The sequence below is a fragment of the Pyricularia grisea genome, assembly GCF_004355905.1.
Source record: "Pyricularia grisea strain NI907 chromosome Unknown Pyricularia_grisea_NI907_Scaffold_8, whole genome shotgun sequence".
Classification (NCBI taxonomy): domain Eukaryota; kingdom Fungi; phylum Ascomycota; class Sordariomycetes; order Magnaporthales; family Pyriculariaceae; genus Pyricularia; species Pyricularia grisea.
The window spans coordinates 702,099-719,035 of NW_022156721.1; the positions used below are offsets into that span (position 1 = coordinate 702,099).

Below are 16,937 nucleotides of genomic sequence, written 5' to 3' on the forward strand. Positions count from 1 at the left end.
GAGGATCGACTGGACCGAGGTCGACCTGGGCGATGGAATCTATTGCTAACTGTTGCTACTACAGTAGAACTAGACCCTAGTATTGCTGTTATTGACGTGACGTGACGCTACGTGACGTGGAATTATCCCGTATTAGAGAGAGGGAGGGAGAGGGACGCCTCGGGTGGTGGTTAACGCTTCCTCGAGAGGGGAATGTATTTAGCGATACTCGGCGGATCGCTCCCGGCGCAGGTCATACTCTCGCATATCCGCTATGCGCCTCCTGCGTCATGTCCTGTTCTAGCCCAGGTGCTTGGGCGATAGCCGCTGAACCTGAGAGCGGTGATGAGGCAAGAGGGCGGTGATGTAGAAAAGAAACTGTCTGCGCGCTAAGTTTTGGGGCAGATAACAAATAGTACACAGTCAGTCAGTCGGTCAGACTTACCATAGGTAGGCTGCCTCACATAGTAGTAATCATTCACATAGTTGAGTCGGAAGTGGTAGAAGCTTGACAATCTATGCACAGAGTAAGGTACCTAAGGTAGGTAGGTAAACAACATCTGCATATCAGCTTTATTGACGTAATTACGCGGCATATGCGTCTCTATTTTGTAGAAGAGTTGTACCAATCGTTTCGTCTGTTTCTCTGCATTGCATTGCATCCCACCATGCAAGCTTTTCTTCAGTGGGTTTCTCTGCAAGGAATGGAAAACTGAGTAGAGTGCCAGTCTAGTGCAAGGTTCCCCCAACAAAAGAACAGTTTCAGGGTTAGGGTAGCAGCGCTAACGACTCGCTAGTGCCGACCCTTGTTCACCTTGACTGTCGTTCGTTGGTTATGGCAAGTACGAACCCCCCCCACCCTACTACCAATTCCGAGAGCTGAGTGAGCATTTTGTCTTTGCATAGCCACCTGATCATCCACGGGTAGGTACCTACTTATCATCACGTGCTCCCACTCTATCGTGAGTTTAACCTTAGTTGTCCAAGGATCGCCCCGCCCCTGGGTCAATTGTTTGACGCCATCCAATTCCCCGTGTCCCAAACTCCCATGTTCGTTCTTCGTACCCAAAAATCCCAATCTCGTCACAGATCTCAATGCCTTGGCAATTGCAGATTGAGCTTTTTTTTCTCGCTTACCATTTTCCCCGTAAATATAGCGCCATACCCATATTTACGGGATTTTCAGGAATATGAGAGTTTGAACTAAGCTGATCTTCCCCCTTTGTGTTGATTAAAATCCTTGTGTAGATTAACGCCTACCTGCACTCCCCCCGGCAGCTACTGTGCTGCACCTTATCTGCACCTCCCCTGACCTGGCCTAGCTTCTTCCACAAGCGCCTGCGCGCGGCGCGCGTGCACTCAAGCCTAGACTCCACCCACCCCCCATCTGACCCCTCGACCTCCCCCCATGTCTTGCTCTCCTTCACATGTCGCTATGGCAGAGGCCGGCTTCAAGAGGACAGCCTCTGAGCTAGATGAGCCCGCGTCTGGGTCGGAGGATCCTGAATCGTCGTCGGCACTGTCTTCGCACCCCGCCAAGCGCAGATATATAGATCAGTCCCACGCTGAAGCTCAGCCGGCAGTTGATACGGGCTCCCACACAACTACCGCCTCATCACCAATCACAGCGGCCAATGGCCTTTCCAATCATCAGCAGCGACAATTCCAAAATGGAGATCCTTCGACGACACATGCGCCGCCGTTGTCGGGACCTTCGACAAATCACCTCGAGTCTCCCGGCCGTGTTCAAGTTCCAGAAGCGTTCGACCAAGACCGACTCCGAGGAATGGAATCCGGAGATCTCATACAGACCATCCTGGAACTACAGTCAACATACGAACATAACATGAGCATTATCTCGGCGCAATATGAGGATGTCTCTAGGCAGTTGGCAGATATACGGGCTTGTCTATCAACCTTGTTAAAGGGGTCGACAGCAAGTCTGGAGGCTGCTTCACGAGTAAGACCTCTCCCTACATGCGTCAAAAAGAGCCTGCTCTTGTTCCTGTTCTTAACTACTTCCGGCTAGGCTTTTTACTGACAAACTCTCTTGTGCCTCTAGTGTCTCAATGCCTCGCCTACTACTTCAACCACTCACACAATTTCCAAGCCGGTACCGGTCACACCTTTGCCTGTCATACCGGCGCGCACTGATCCAAACACATACAAGCCTGCGATTCAGCAGACAAAGCTTGTCCCACCAGCGCCAGAGCCTACAACCAGGCGCTCACCGCCTTTGGTCTCGGCGACACCACTATCCACACCACTTTCCGCCTCGGCGAGGCCGACACCTTCGCCTTCAGTTGATGCGTCGTTTCAGCGCATCAACACACCAGCTCGTGTATCACTCAAGCTCAACTTTCCGGCGGACGGCTCCGTGCCTACCGTTGTGACCTACAGCACCCTCCATACGGTCGGAGAGGTGTGGGCCGAGTTCAAGCACGGCCTGGACGGGACGCCTCCAATAGAAGTGATTGAGCAGCAATGGGGCTCCCGCTGGCGTCCTGATCCCAAGGGTCGGACGTGGTTCAGCAGACGCAAAATTGTCTGGGACAAGGTCCGCGAGCTGATCCACGACGGCCTGACCGAAGAGGATGCAGTGGCTGAGGTTGACACCATGCGCAACGGCAGGAGTGTGCACTGGCTGATCAACCTCTTGACTAATGATCGCAAAGAGATCAAGGCAAGTTGGAAGGCGGCCGCTGCTGCTGCGAAAGCGGCCAAGGGGAAGAGGTGACGGGGATGGGCTAAAGACCTTTGGTCCTTGGGAGTTCTCCCACTTTCCTTTGTTCTGATACCCTGTTGCCATTTACATACATATGAACGAACGCCAGTGGAATCCGTTTTTTATAGTTATTACTACTGTACGGCTTGTGTTGACTTGGTTAGTTAGGTATGTGTTGCTATCCTCCATCATGAGATTATACCGTTACCATCTGAACTTCGGTATACCCATGAGTGTACTTATATATCACTGTAGAAAAGATTTGTCACATTAAGACTATTGAAAAAAAAAAAAAGACGTTCAAAGAAGCAAAACAGGGGTGCAATTTGAAATTAGATGACATCAAACGTCTTATTTCGCTTATGGTCCGCCTTGGCACACCCCGATGCAGATCTGCACCGCTGGGGCCAAGCCACCCTACCTGCCATGTCATCCTATGCCTACCGGAGGTCACCGGAAAACACCTGAATTTCTTTGTTAACGATTCACAAGTGTCTCAAACAGCACCTGACTTTGACGCCACGAACGGCCAGCAGATCAGCCCAACAGTGGTGAGCGAGAGCGCCCCAGTCGCCCCCAAGCTGCGCACAAACGCGGCGCGGGCACGGCGTCGATCTTCGTCCCCGTCCCGCACTGCCAGCTCCTCCAACATCTCCCGGTTGAGCATTGGGCTGCGTGCATCGAGCAGCGGCATATTGATGCGGTCGCTACTGGTGCTGCTGCTCCAGATACTGCTAATACTACTGCTGCTACTGCTGCTGCTGAGGGCATCGTCGTGCTGCACCTGGGTGCTGACGAACAATGCCGGGTTTGGGATCGTCAGACGCGGCAGGGCATCCTGCGGCCTCGGGAACGGGGATCTGGGATACGCCCTGGACGCGCAGTGGCCGGCAGGGATCTGCACGGTCACCCGCCTGTTGAGCTTTGGGGGCTCGCCGCCGGCCTCGGCGAGGTCCTGCGCGGCCTGGAGGTGGGATACCTCCTCGTCCTGCGCGGCCAGTTCCTCCACGATCTCCCTATCCAGCGGCGGCACGTCGTCGTAGACGCTGCTGCCGCAGCTGCTGCACTCATCGTCGCCGTCCAGCTCCGGGGGCGGAGACTTTGGGTAGGCTTTGGACGGGCCGTGGCCGGCGGGGATCTGGAGAGTTACGCGCCTTTTCAGCTCCGGCTTTGACGGCTCGACAGAGGCTTCATCATCGGCGTCATACGCGGCTTGGAGCTGGGATAGCTCATCGAGCCGCTGGAACAGCTCCGATAGGAAGGCGTCGTGGTGGGAAGGGGAGATTGACATCTTGTAGGGATGATTTGAGCGGGTGAATGTGATGCTTACCTTGGCTTCTGCTGGTTATAAACCTTTGTCTATGCCACCTGTGTGAGTTTTATGATTCTGGGTTAGTGAGTGAAGGCTGTGCGGTTTATATGGCAGAAGGTTGTGGTGAACTTGATCGAATATCAGTTGTGTTGTATGTCTTCAAGTTGTGCGAGTGGCTTTATATAGAAGTAGAGGATCTTGTTATGGGCATTTTGTGGCAATACTTTGTTTATTATTCAATTGACATTGTCATTGTTTAGAAACGAGATGTTGCGTTACAACAATTTCTTTGTCCTTTTTCTTTGAGTAAAGATGGTCAAATTGGCAGCTTTGTCAAAGGTTCTTTGTTGACCATGTAACCCTCTCTAGGTACGCATCTCAATAAGACTTGGGAAGAATAAAGAAAACAATCAAGCATCAAAAACGATGGACTAGTCTAAATATGTGCACAATACCTTATACTTACTACTGACACTACAACGGAGTATGTTGAGCAAGCGACTGCGTACCTTACCTACCTACCTAGGTAGGTATCTCGCCATAAGATTGATATTGTATTCGCATTCTTTTCGCAAAACGCGGGAGTGGTTCCTTCCGACAACCAACCAGAACCGGGGTTCTTATATAACAGGGATGCTAAGCGGTTACATGCGAAGGATCAATGATGACATCGATTGATGCGCGTGGTCGCCTCTCAAGATACTCCCAAGTTCCATACCTGTCTGTACCCAAAATAACCTCATTCATAAAACACATCAAAGTACGAACCCTGATAAAATGAATGAACAGCAGCCCGCGACCTCTCAACCCCGGGAAGTTTTCAACAGCTCAAACCGGGATCAATGGAAAGCAGCACTGGATACCCCACGGCCGTTGTTGATCCACTTGAATGCCGACACGACATGGCTACTCCAAATCCCTTATCCGCGTGGTGCCGAGAATCGATACGGACGATCACATTTCAATATACTGATTGATCCATGGCTACAAGGACCCCAGTCGGACGTGGCGTCCTGGTTCTCTACTCAGTGGCATGTCGTGGAGCCTAGCGTGGCCACCATAGCTGAATTAAACAAAGTGCTGGGCGAGCTTGACGGAGCCGCTAATCAGTCGCATACTGACCACAGTCTTAGCAAGACTGACCCGACGAGGGACAAAGATGAAAAGGCCACAGCAAGCGATTGGTTCATTGATGCAGTAATTATCTCACACGAGTTCACCGACCATTGCCACCAAGCAACCCTGGAGGAGCTACCGAAAAGCACTCCAGTCATCGCTGGGGATGAAGCCGCAAAACTGATTAAATCATGGAATCACTTTGACGAGGTTATCACGACACCCCCTTACTCGAGCCAGTCGGCATCATGGCAGAAAGCGATGGCAGACTGTCATCCCATACTCCCCAAGTGGCTGGGCATTGGACGGGTCGTGACAGCTGGCAATGCGCTCTACTACCACTCGGCAGTTATCATTGCTTTTGGTTCGGACACGCAAGTCGAGGCGGTGCTGTATTCGCCACACGGCATCAACGCCCAAGACCTAGCATTTCTCCCACAATCAGGACTGAAGACGCTGGCGCTGCTGCACGGGCTACATGACGTTCGGATATGGATGACAAAACAGCTCAACCTGGGTGCGCTGAATGGGCTCCAGGCCATGAGGGCCTGTGGTGCCAAGTACTGGGTTGCGACTCACGACGAGGTCAAGCGCGGGGGAGGCTTGATCAGTTGGATGCTGCAGAGGACAGTATACTCGCTCAAAGATGCAGTCAAGGCAGAGGAGGCGAGGATCAAGGCGGATGCTGATCAGGAGGATGTAGGGAGTTATCAGTTCCTCGAGCTTGGATCTGGCGGAGCTATTGTCCTGGTGTAATCGGCGACGAGATTTGGATGGGCGGCAGCTAGACAGACGATTATGATGCAATCGGACAAAAAAAAACGGTTTTAGATCCACAATGCTGGCTAGCTCGAATCGAATCGGGAGCGAGCCAAGGCGATAAATTAGTGGTGCCATTCAAAGCCATTGTCATAGCTCTCAAGCTTCACTGTCGGGGCAGCTCATGTTGGTGGCTTAAAATGGAGACGGGCCGCATTTGTAGCGTGCTCGGTTCGGGTGGTTGACTGGGCGCTGATTTTCTTTTGGTGTTTTGGTCTTTTTAGGATCGATCTCGGTGAGTTTTGAAGCAAGGGTGGTTCGATTTGGGGCAGGGATAGTTGGAATAGAAATTTAATTGCTGGATGGCGCGACTAAGAAAATGCTCTTCAGCAGACAAACAGCAGAGTGAGGGTAGCTTATTGTCACATTTAGCATGTAGACATTTGCCAATTAATTTGACTATAATTGTCTGCAGGAACTTATTCCTCTGCCCTATATCCAATCCAACCAACCTAAGGAGCTCCTCCAACTAACAAAGCAAAATCGATCTAACATGAATCTTGTAAGCTGTGAAATAAAAAATAAAACCCCAGCTTGAATCCCTCCCGCACTTTATGACTCCCACTGGTCTGTGCGCAGGGCAGGTTTGTTCAGTTTCTTAGCCAACCAGAAAGCTCCCTGCATCCAAGCCCCACATATTGTTGTTTGGACTAAACCCAGCGCGAACCAGGGCCCTTGCGACCAAATTTTCTGCGGGGGTCCAAAAAATTATCCTGATTGCCCAATGCCCAAAGCAGCGCATCAGAGATCATATTTTTCTTTGTTCGTTGTTGGAGCCAGCGAACTGACCGACCGTCACGAACCCACCCGGTCGTCTGCCTTCAGCCTCCTCCCCATCGTCGGCAGCCTTCCTCCACCTTATCCCAGCCCGGTCGGCACTCATCGTGTCTTTCTGGCTGGCAGCGAAGTAACCTTGGATTTTCTGCGCGTATCGTACCATCAAGGTTAGGCACCGAACAGTCACGTTACGTTACTATGGCTCCAACTACCACGGCCGCCACAAACGGCGTTTCGGCCGGAGCTGTCGTGGGTCACCAACGCCGCCCGACCAAGACACACATTGTGCCTGTGTTGCCGCTTCCATTGGACCGAAAGCATCGGGAGCAGCGGCAGCAGCGTGAGATGCGCGCCGCTCAAGCTGCTGCACCATCAACACCGACAGCTACCGCCCACAACCACGCAAGCGCCCTGCCTCGCGATGCTCCAGTTGCAGACTCAAACGCGCGCCTCCAGGCAAACGGCAAGGCCGACCACTCTCGTCGCGAAGTGCCCTCCGCAGCGGGCCAAAAGAAGATCGAGACTGGGTCTACCGCTCGCGAAAACCACTCGGCAGTCCGTCAAGGTATGCATAGCACCATTGCACCCCGCACATCGCCCCTTCCTGGTTGCCTTTACTTTGTGTCTGATCAAGTTCTTTCAAAAGCCTCAGTACCACCTGCCACCGCTGCACCAGCTATGCCAAGGCAACCCCTAGCTGCCAACCACTTCACGAACACTATGGGTGCACCACCGCCGCCCCATTCAGCCACATTCCCCGGTTTCGTCCCTCCGCCTCATATGATCGATATCAATTCTCGTGGCAAGGAGAACATACCACCCACATCGAACGGCATAATGATGCCTCCACAGCAGCCACCATTCCGCCCTCCGCCGCACCAACTACACCACCCTCACCCGAGTGAAGGCAGCATTATGTTTGGTGGTTTCCAGGACTCCAACAACACCTCGCCAGGCCCTGCTTCTGCTGGCATGTATCCGCCACCGGGCATCCACTTCAACGAGCACCCGCATGCGCCTAATGGTCACCCACACGCATGGCAGCCGGAGCATGCTAACGACGGTGGCCCGGTGTACCCTCCCACAGCAGCTCCGAATGTCATCCCCTCGCCGTCTCACAGTTTCCATGGCTCGATGTCCTCCAACACGGCCGAGAGTGGCCCGAACCGTGAAGAGAACGGACACACACATAGGCCTCCTCCTGTCATGATGAACAATGGCATGGCTAACGGCCACCACATGGAAAACCACAACGCGATTCTACCTGTTATGCCACCGAACTCGACCCATCCTACCCCGCCTCGCTTCATCTCCCAGATCCACCAGCATGAGATACAAAAGTATTTTGAGTTCAACTTCAACAACCCGGCATCTGCAGACTGCCAGATTGTGATCAGGTTCTCTCCCGAATCCGATAACAACCCATGGCGTGTACCTGTTCAACTATTTGGTCATCGCTTCATCCTTAGCATCAGCCCCGCGTTGCGGGCCCACTTGCGGGAGACGGGCAACGATAGAGATGTTGCGATTCTCCTCAATGACCCGTACCTCAGGACAGACGTCATGTGGGACTGTCTTGCTAGTCTCTACGGCCGTCCTCTTTCGGATATTCCGGAAGGTGATTTTGCTCGCGCAGCTGCCTTTCTTGCCACCGGATGTGCTCTGCAGCTGAGCTCTATCATCCGGAAGGGTGTCGAGGACATTATGCACAGCATCCAACACTGGGGGACTTTGGAGCGTGCCATCGAGCTGGTCTTCTACGGCACCACTGACTATGTCAACGACGCCTCATACTCACAGCCGTCTCATGAGATTCGCTACAGGCATGGTCCAGCGTCTCATGCCCTGATGGAATTCATCGTCGAGTGGATCATTAGGCACATTCCTGTCAACTACTCCGTGGACAGCACTTTCCACTCCCCAAGTTACAGCCGCCTTCCCAACATTGCTGTGCCTCCTCGACAGGAAGTGTCTCCCGAGGAAGTCTTGGCGCCTACCGTACAAGCGCCCACTAAGGAGAAGAACCCCATGCTTAAGATGATGAAGTTTGGTGACTTGCCCTTGGCTTCCTCCCAGTCCAACCGGGAGGAGAATGGTCATTCCCCGGCGAGCTCTGTCCCGTCAAGCTCTCCAGCCAATACCAACACGATCATCTCTCGAATTCTCGTCAACTTGCCTTTCGCCATTATTAAGGACATCGTCGAATTCAAGGATGCCGGAAACTTTGATGGCTTGATGGCCACCCCTCTGCGGCACCAGATTTTCTCACAAATCATCAAAGAACGCGAGAGCCGGCGCTTGGAGGTCTTGGAGGCTATCAAGGCGGGCAAGTGGACAGAGGCCTCCTCGATCAAGGCTCGTCTTGCGTCAGATGGAGAAGATGCTGGCTCCCAAAGGTGGGATGTACTAGGGTGGAAAGAGACGTACGTTTTCAAGGATGGTGCTTCCAACATCTTCCGCCAATGGGAGCCCGTCCGGTTCAACTAGGCTTATTATGTCTTTGCTCTAATTGCTGAGGCGTTGGCTTCACTGCTACTTACGTGGCTTTGACTGTCATGATCCAAACCACATATACCCACGGATATTCAACGCCTCATTTCTTTACGATTGCACGAAGTTCACCTCGAGGGGACATCTCCTGGTTTGAAAGGCCTGCGACTCCTATTTCCTTGGCAAAATGGGTTTCTGTTCTTATTATTCTCGATTATCTGGTTTGCAGGCATTGCGTTCGGTGTTGGAGTTTGTAAGAGCAGATGTGTGTTTGTTCATCGCTCTATCTTCTAATTTTGTGTTTAATGGGATTACAAAAAATACTGGTCTCGGGGCGCGGATATTCGGGGAAAAATTGGCTTTCATCATTTCTTGTTTTGAAATCACTGGCAATGCGAGTTACAAACGGGCCTCTTCTGATGGCACAGGTTTCTTTTCGTTTCCCCTTTGGTTTCATTTGGGTATTGGCTTTTGACCCGACACCGTGGTTAAGATTCCTTCCAGGCTTTTCCATTTCTTTGTTTTGTCTTTTACCGGTCAGCTCAAAACGGCTCTTTTTTGATTTCTTTGGACCTCTTATGATTTATTTATCAGGCTTGACCGGCAGGTTGGAATGCTTGGTGGCGTTTTCTTTTCCCCCTTGCTTCAACTGGAATGCCCATCTAGCATTTACGTTTCTTATGTTCCTTTATCCATACTTTTTTTTTGTCCTGGACTGTTTAGCTTCTCTTTTTCTCCTTTGTTTTCCATTTGATACTGGGCGTGTTACGAAGGAAAAGTGTAGATTCGATTCGGAAAAAAGAACGGATGGCTTACCCAAAATTACAAAAGATTGACGTAATGTCGCTGGCTCGCAGTCATGTTGGTCGAATAGGTATGTTCTACAAAACTTCCAGAACAGAGTGTGTGCCGCAGTTCCGCGTAGGAATTAATTGTGGACCATCCTTGATACGATGGAACCTCGATATGTTTGGACTAAACATCGGAATGTGCTGGTTGCTGCTTCTATATGATGGTCAGTTTTATTGTTTACAGTCATATTACAGCAACCACAGATATCCAAGGTCCGAGTGGAGCTTGAGTGGGCTTACACACTTGTCTACTTAGCAGAAATATACCAGAAATATACCAACCAGTATTGCTATTTGACCAGTTACAATATGAGTAAATGGAGATGTCAGCTGTTACTTTCCCAATTTACTTGGCACTTCTGGTTGCTGTCACACATTCACCGAAAGAGTTGAGTCAACAGTCGTTTGGAACAAGGCCGTGAAAAAGGCAGAGATTTCTTTGCTTTGGCTGTAATATGGTGTAGTTGGCGAGATATAAGCCTTCAACGTCGAGGCGTTTGGAGAGTGACATGACCTACAGAGTCCACGGGTCCTCAAGTAGGTCAGCAATGTCGCCCACATCCATTGTTGGGATCCGAAATCTACGTTTGTTGCCTACCTAGGTAGGTACCATGTGCGACCCCAAAAATTGTGCGGAACATCCACAGGGCAAGGCACGAAATTGCAGAAGTCAACTATTATAGCAGCAAAGGTCTACGTTGGCAATTCAGCGATCAAGGAAGTAGAATCTCAATATTGTCCGCTGGTAAACCCCGCTTGGCCGAGTCTGTGCATGCAACCCTCGACCAAAAGTTTCTTTGTTATGGTTCCACGATGTTTTTGTTTTGTTGTATTGTTGATTTGAATCGGCGCGGTTTGTTTATTGTCACGATGGAAAATATCGTCAACACACAATTTTGGTTAACATATGGATGGGGCTTATCCTCATCAAGCAATTACGACCGACATTGCGTTATGCAGGTCAGATCCATGTGACCCTGGCCCATAACTGAAGAAGACTCTGAACGGTAAACCCCGTACAGAACTTGACAAAATGCCGAACCTTGACCAACAAAACGCCCAATGCATTGACTTCCAATGGAAACAAGCCTCCACTGCGAAATTAGGAGGACGTGGGGATACCCCGGCCCTTGTCGCCTCCGCAAACTTGTAGTGGCTGCAGGTAATGGAAGGTAAGGTGCAGGCAGCCTCGGTTGTGGGTTGCACGTGCAAAAAGCAACAAACAAAAAAAACGTCAATTCCCACCTAGACAGGGCAGGACAAGCTCGGGGAGCTCGGTAAATTTGATCCAAACTCGCAACCACGCTGGCCTGCAACATCTCAGAACGTCCCTCCGTACTCGCAGCAAACATCAGGCTTGCTACAATCTTTATGTGCCACAGACGTTAATGGATTGCTGAATCTGCGACACTACCTAACCTTGAGTAACCTGACCTGCTTACCTAGGCATCTTTTTGGTTTCTGAACCTCGGCCTTTCCATTCTCTCTATACACGTCATCCAATTGAGCTTATCCTCCTCGTTCTTGTTCGGTTGCCGCGACTGCAGTTTCCTGAGAAGCTACTGCCGGTCTACTGCGAATAATCAACCATCTACAGACAGATTTACACATCCATCGCAAGAAACCAGACACTCGTCGCCCCAGTCCGGGCTAAGACACCACAAACCCCGACCCGACGCGAATCCAAGACAGTATCCGAGATCCCACCAACAAGTCAAAGTCAACGAGCCGACATATCCGCTGAAGATGGCGTCCCCGCCCGCGCCGTCCACCCGGGCAGGCGCGGCCGATCCGATCCTGCGCAATACGCTGCGGTACACGGTCTCGGCGCGCGAGTATGCGACGCTACACAAGTACATCATCTCGAGGTCTAGGGTGCTGAGGCGGAATGCCCCCGCCGTCGAGACGGTCGCACGCATGGTCAACGGCCCGGCCTCGGGCAAGACTACGGCCAGGGTAGAGGGAGGAGGTAGGAAGGGCGAGGCCCGAGGGTCGGACAAGACAAAGTCGGAGAAGGGGGCCGTCGACCCTCTGGCTCCGGTTAATGACTATAATGTGCGGGCAGTCAGGCATTCGATCCGCGTCTTTGTGGCGACGAGCATCGCTATGAAGGCTTGGGGGATGATTGCCAAGAGGTTGATGGGTGCGAAGATGGAGTACGTCTTGTGTTTGCCGTCTTAACTCTCACTGAATAACTTTGGTGTGTATGTTTGCTGACCAAATTTACAGCCCAGCACATGCCTCCAAGAAGGAGCCCCTCTACAAATCACCCACCTTCCGACTCTCCCTCTCCCTCAGCACAATTCTCCTTCTCTACCGTCTTCTCTTCCGCTTTTTCACCAGGCTGCGTCTGCAGCTCCTCGACCCATCGGCCGAGCCCTTCCGGCGCCGCAACCCGCGGACGGCGGGGACCCTCACAAGCCCGTACGCGCCGGCGATCGGTGCCTCCCTGGCCGGTTTAGCCCTGGGCATCTACCCGGCGCAGCAGCTGCGTCTGTCAGTGGCCATCTACGCCCTGTTTCGCGCGCTAGAGTTTGGATGGAACTGCGCCGAGGAAGGCGGCATGATCTGGGGGTGGGACAAGGACCCCCGCGGCGGTCCTGCGAGGAAGCGCGAGAGGCCCTGGTGGTGGGGTAGCTGGATGCTCCAGCCGTTTGCGTTTGGCCAACTGCTGCACGCCTCCGTATTTGACAGAGACTGCTTCCCCGTCGCGTATGGCGATTTTATTTTCAAGCGGTCCGACGTTTACATACAAAAGCGGCCCGAGCAGTATCCGAGGAACTTGACGTGGCCTGGGACGTATGATATTGTGGATAGTTTGGCAAAAATGGCCAAGCTTGGCTGGCCGTGAGTATCTTCATTTGTTCTGCTAGTACTCTGGTCCCTTAGGAGTACTTTTGCTTTTGCGATGATAATGTCCCATGCTAACCACAAGATGAAATCATCAGACCCATCGTCTCCCCGACTCTTTTCCCTGACAAGCAAAACACTCTACCTGCGGGCCTTGAAGCTATCGCACCAATCACCAACCGTGCACATCCGCTCATCACGGCTCTTTCGTGCGCCACCCTCCACCCCCAGGACCCATCATGCGCTCGCACCTTCCTGACCTTTTGGCTGAGGTCATTCCCACCGATGGCGCGCTTCTTCCTGGCCATGTACGCGGTGTTCGCGCTTCCACGCTTCCGCAAGCTATACGATGCTCCGGCGCGCGTCTTGCGTGGCCTTGTGACTTCGGCACTCTCGACCTCGACGTTCCTGACAGGCGCCATCAGCACAGCCTGGGCCAGCATCTGCTTCATGCAGGCGTGGTTGCCAAGGGGCGCGCTGGCGACACAGCGCTTCTTCCTCGGCGGTTTTGCTGCCGGGTTCTGGGCCTGGGTGGAGCGGAGGAGGGGCCGTGGCATCTTTCTTTACAGCGCCAGGGCGAGCGTCGACAGCCTCTGGAAGGTCGGTGTCAAGAGGAGATGGTGGCGGGCCATGAAGGGCGGCGACGTCTGGGTGTTTGTGCTGGCCGTCATGCTGACAGGCATCGTATACGAGCGCGACCCGGCTGCTATCAAGGAGGGTGGCTGGCGCAGGGGTGTCAGCTGGGTGAGGGGGGAGGGATTCCGGGACTGGGCCATCGAGGAGGACGAGGACGACGGCGCCGAGGAAGAGATGGAGGCCGAGGTTGAGCTGGAGGACAGCCAGGTGGTTCTGGTTGAGAAGGAGAACTGAACAGCCTTGCTTTCATACAAAATAGGGCATCCTTAGTTCTGTCGTCTGCGTGGGTGTATTGCATGATTATCCACTTGGGTTCACTGTATGCGGGGACATCTTTGGATGAGCATTTCACTGGAGAGCCCGGATAGTTGCGCTGTACGTCCTGCATGAATTAATGTTTGATGATATTTTCTCTTTTTTTAAAAAAAAAATCCGACGTAAAGGGTGAATGTGTTGATTTGAACAGGTGAGACCTAACCCAGTATCCTCGTTCATTCACACATACGCTCTCCGCAAGTGATTGTATTAACAAGTCGCCCGGCAAAAGAAATCTTGAGTCCGGAGATTTAGATGCTAAAAGACAGCATATAGACGTTCTGGGACCGACTTTTAGATGTAGCCATAATCCCATCTTTCCCATACGGACTCGTACAAAAACAAAAAGGTGGCTTCGGTCAAGACAAACCCTTCCCCCCCTTTCAAACCAACACAGAAAACATATCACTATTGATCGTACACCATCACCTCATACTACAAGCACTGTCACCTAGGTGCTTTGGAACTTTTGGGCCCACGTGGCGCGCGAGTACCAGGCGCGTATCCGCTTGCCCCAGACGTACATGGGCAGGGCGGCGACGGCGACGATGACCTGTGCGCTCGCGATGATGGACAGGACGACCAGGGGGCCCGAGGCCATGAACCAGTTGATGAGGGGCTCGATGCCGACAAAGGTGACGAGCGAGGCGATGCTGTTGATGGTGACAAAGGCCTTGGCCGAGGTCCTGGCGTACGAGTCCACCACGTACACGACGCTCGTCTGCATCCCCATCAGGGCGCCCAGCAGGATGACGGAGCTCCAGGTCATGATCCACGGCAGCGAGCCGTGCTCGTTCATGGCCATGGACATGCCGACCAGGCCGAACACGGTGATGGGCAGGGCGAGCAGGAGCAGCACCAGGCGGAACTCTGGCTCGGCTACGCCCGGGCTCGTGCCGTTGGACCGGGCCATGGCGCGCGTCACGGTGTCGCTGAGGAGGCCGATGGTCGGCCCCGCCAACACGCCGACGAAGATGAGCGGGATGTTGGTCAGGCCGATGCTGCTGGGCGAGAGCGAGTAGGGCGCGTTGCCCAGGACGATGGTGACGAGCGTCGGGATCCCGGCGACCAGCGTCAGCAGCACCGTGGTCAGCAGGGCGCTGTAGGCCACGATGGGCGACGTTATCATGCCCAGGGGCTTGAGGGCTCCGGACCAGAAGCTCGCGTCGCTGAGTCGGCCGTTCCACACGGCCAGGTTCTGGCGGTAGGTGCGCTTGGCCGGCACCTCGAGCTCGGTCTTTTCGGCCGGGAAGAGGTCCTCCTCGTCGTCGACGGGGTTGTTGGAGCGGCTGAAGGACGAGGCCCCGCGCGGCTTGAAGTAGGCCGACTCGAGCAGGACGAAGTAGGAAACGATGAAGAGGATGCCGAGGATGATGGAGGCGAAGAGAAACGTCGACTGTACGCCCAGGGCATCGATCAGGAAGCCTGTGATGATTTGACTGGAGGTAGGGGGGGAATGTTTTTGTGTTAGTCGAGGTTGTAGTTGAGTAGGCATATCTTTTTATGTCTTGGCAGAAAACAAAAAGGGGGGTTAGGGCGACTGAGTTATGCATACGAGACATTGCCACCGGCACTGATGGCCAGACCCCAAACGGCGAGGAAGATACCACGCTCGTGGGCAAAGAAAATGTCAGAGACTGAGGCAGTGGCCAGAGCGAAGATAGGGGCCGAGGCGAAACCGCCCAACGTTCGTGCCACGACGAGCATGGGGAATGTCTATAGTCGCGGCAAAGATGGGACTTGAGTCAGTATTGGTTGTCGTATCACTAAAAGTACTCAGTTGACAGCAAGCTGTTAAGAGGGATGGATTGATATCAAAAAAAAAAAAAAAAAAAAAAAAAATCAACATACGGTTGAAAGGTAAGCCATCAAATTGCAACCAGTCAGGATCAAGATTCCAGCAAGATAGAAAGGCCGCCTCCCCCAGATGTCGGACCCGGCGACGACGAAGAAGCTGGCGAGCGACGTCCAGAAGGCGAGCGAGCTGATGACCCAGCTGGAGATGGGACCCTCCGTGACTCCAAACTTTTCCGCCAGGGGCTTGATGCCCGGCTGGACCATGGTGGTCAGTGCACCGCTGACCGCGCTGCCAAAGGCGATGACGCAGATGTTGGCGATCTTGAAGCCCTGAGACCAGTTGAGAGGGTCGTTGGGGTCATCGCTGGGCTGAGGCTGAAGGACAATATTTCCCCTCTTTTTGAGGTTGGCGGTAGGGCCTCCAAAGTTTTGCTCCTTATCCGAGTCGGAGAGCTTGACGGTTCCGGGAGGGGACAGGCCCAACCGATCTTCGACGACACCCCAACCCATCTGGTATTTTTTTTGTCCGGTTTTTTTTTTTATATCGTATCCTGTATTTTCTGCTTAAAAGAGCGGACGAGAGCGTCCTGTTTTAAGGAGAAGAAAGGCTGTTCTCTTGCGATGTTGGAATTGAAACGTGGAAAAAGAACACCAAAAAAAAGCTTGAATAGGTAGGCTAATGAAAGAATAGAAGAAAAACAATAGAACAAAATTAAAAAGTACAAAAAAGCTACCCAGTAGCAAATACCAAACCAGTTGGTCAAAGAAGAGAAAGTGAAGAAAAGAAAGATGGATTGAACTCTCTAACCCACCAGAGCTGCGAGACCAAAAGAATGGACAGTCGTCGATGGAAAACAAGAAAAAAATACAGCGTCAAGACGGCGACTTATTAAGATAGATGGCACATGTCAAACAGGCTATCCTGTAGGTGAATTTGTTTGGTTCCCAAAGATCATCGGCCAGGATTCGGGGCGAATGGAGTACCGTATGCCGCGCCTTTCTTTCATCCCCTTGCCTTACCCGCACATGGAGCTGTCCGGAGGCCGGGGCAAAAAGAAGAGAAGAAAAAAAAAAAAAAAAGACAATCGTACGGTACCTTGCCTAACGCCCGGCATCTGCCGTGTATGTCTACTCTGTAATCTTCTTCCAAACACGGAAGGTTAAGTTCTTCAACCAGACCGCACCATGAATGACATCCTGTTTGAGTTGAATTTAAGGTTCCACGTCGAGTAAAGGAACAGTTCAACAAGAAGCTTACTTTGTTCGGGGG

The 16,937-nt window shown here is 52.6% G+C and overlaps 6 protein-coding genes across 6 annotated transcripts; 4 read left to right on the top strand and 2 right to left on the bottom strand.

The window, feature by feature from the left end:
- The first annotated feature begins 1,015 nt into the window (after window positions 1-1,015).
- PgNI_12020 (uncharacterized protein) lies at window positions 1,016-2,993 on the top strand. The gene is made up of 2 exons (XM_031131977.1): window positions 1,016-1,939; window positions 2,042-2,993. The coding sequence occupies exons 1-2, from the start codon at window positions 1,388-1,390 to the stop codon at window positions 2,714-2,716; spliced, it is 1,227 nt and encodes a 408-aa protein (XP_030977299.1). The 5' UTR covers window positions 1,016-1,387; the 3' UTR covers window positions 2,717-2,993.
- A 207-nt stretch (window positions 2,994-3,200) lies between these two features.
- PgNI_12021 (uncharacterized protein) lies at window positions 3,201-3,995 on the bottom strand (the record flags this gene model as incomplete). The annotated part of the gene is made up of 1 exon (XM_031131978.1): window positions 3,201-3,995. The coding sequence occupies one exon, from the start codon at window positions 3,993-3,995 to the stop codon at window positions 3,201-3,203; it is 795 nt and encodes a 264-aa protein (XP_030977300.1).
- A 798-nt stretch (window positions 3,996-4,793) lies between these two features.
- PgNI_12022 (uncharacterized protein) lies at window positions 4,794-5,888 on the top strand (the record flags this gene model as incomplete). The annotated part of the gene is made up of 1 exon (XM_031131979.1): window positions 4,794-5,888. One exon carries the CDS (start codon window positions 4,794-4,796, stop codon window positions 5,886-5,888), a length of 1,095 nt encoding a protein of 364 aa, XP_030977346.1.
- A 1,038-nt stretch (window positions 5,889-6,926) lies between these two features.
- Window positions 6,927-9,215, top strand: PgNI_12023 (uncharacterized protein; the record flags this gene model as incomplete). The annotated part of the gene is made up of 1 exon (XM_031131980.1): window positions 6,927-9,215. One exon carries the CDS (start codon window positions 6,927-6,929, stop codon window positions 9,213-9,215), a length of 2,289 nt encoding a protein of 762 aa, XP_030977347.1.
- Window positions 9,216-11,135: 1,920 nt separating this feature from the next.
- PgNI_12024 (uncharacterized protein) lies at window positions 11,136-13,984 on the top strand. The gene is made up of 3 exons (XM_031131981.1): window positions 11,136-12,225; window positions 12,299-12,916; window positions 13,018-13,984. The coding sequence occupies exons 1-3, from the start codon at window positions 11,816-11,818 to the stop codon at window positions 13,787-13,789; spliced, it is 1,800 nt and encodes a 599-aa protein (XP_030977344.1). The 5' UTR covers window positions 11,136-11,815; the 3' UTR covers window positions 13,790-13,984.
- PgNI_12025 (uncharacterized protein) lies at window positions 13,935-16,487 on the bottom strand. The gene is made up of 3 exons (XM_031131982.1): window positions 15,722-16,487; window positions 15,426-15,586; window positions 13,935-15,309 (listed from the first exon to the last, which is right to left on the bottom strand). The coding sequence occupies exons 1-3, from the start codon at window positions 16,175-16,177 to the stop codon at window positions 14,322-14,324; spliced, it is 1,605 nt and encodes a 534-aa protein (XP_030977345.1). The 5' UTR covers window positions 16,178-16,487; the 3' UTR covers window positions 13,935-14,321.
- Window positions 16,488-16,937: the final 450 nt, after the last annotated feature.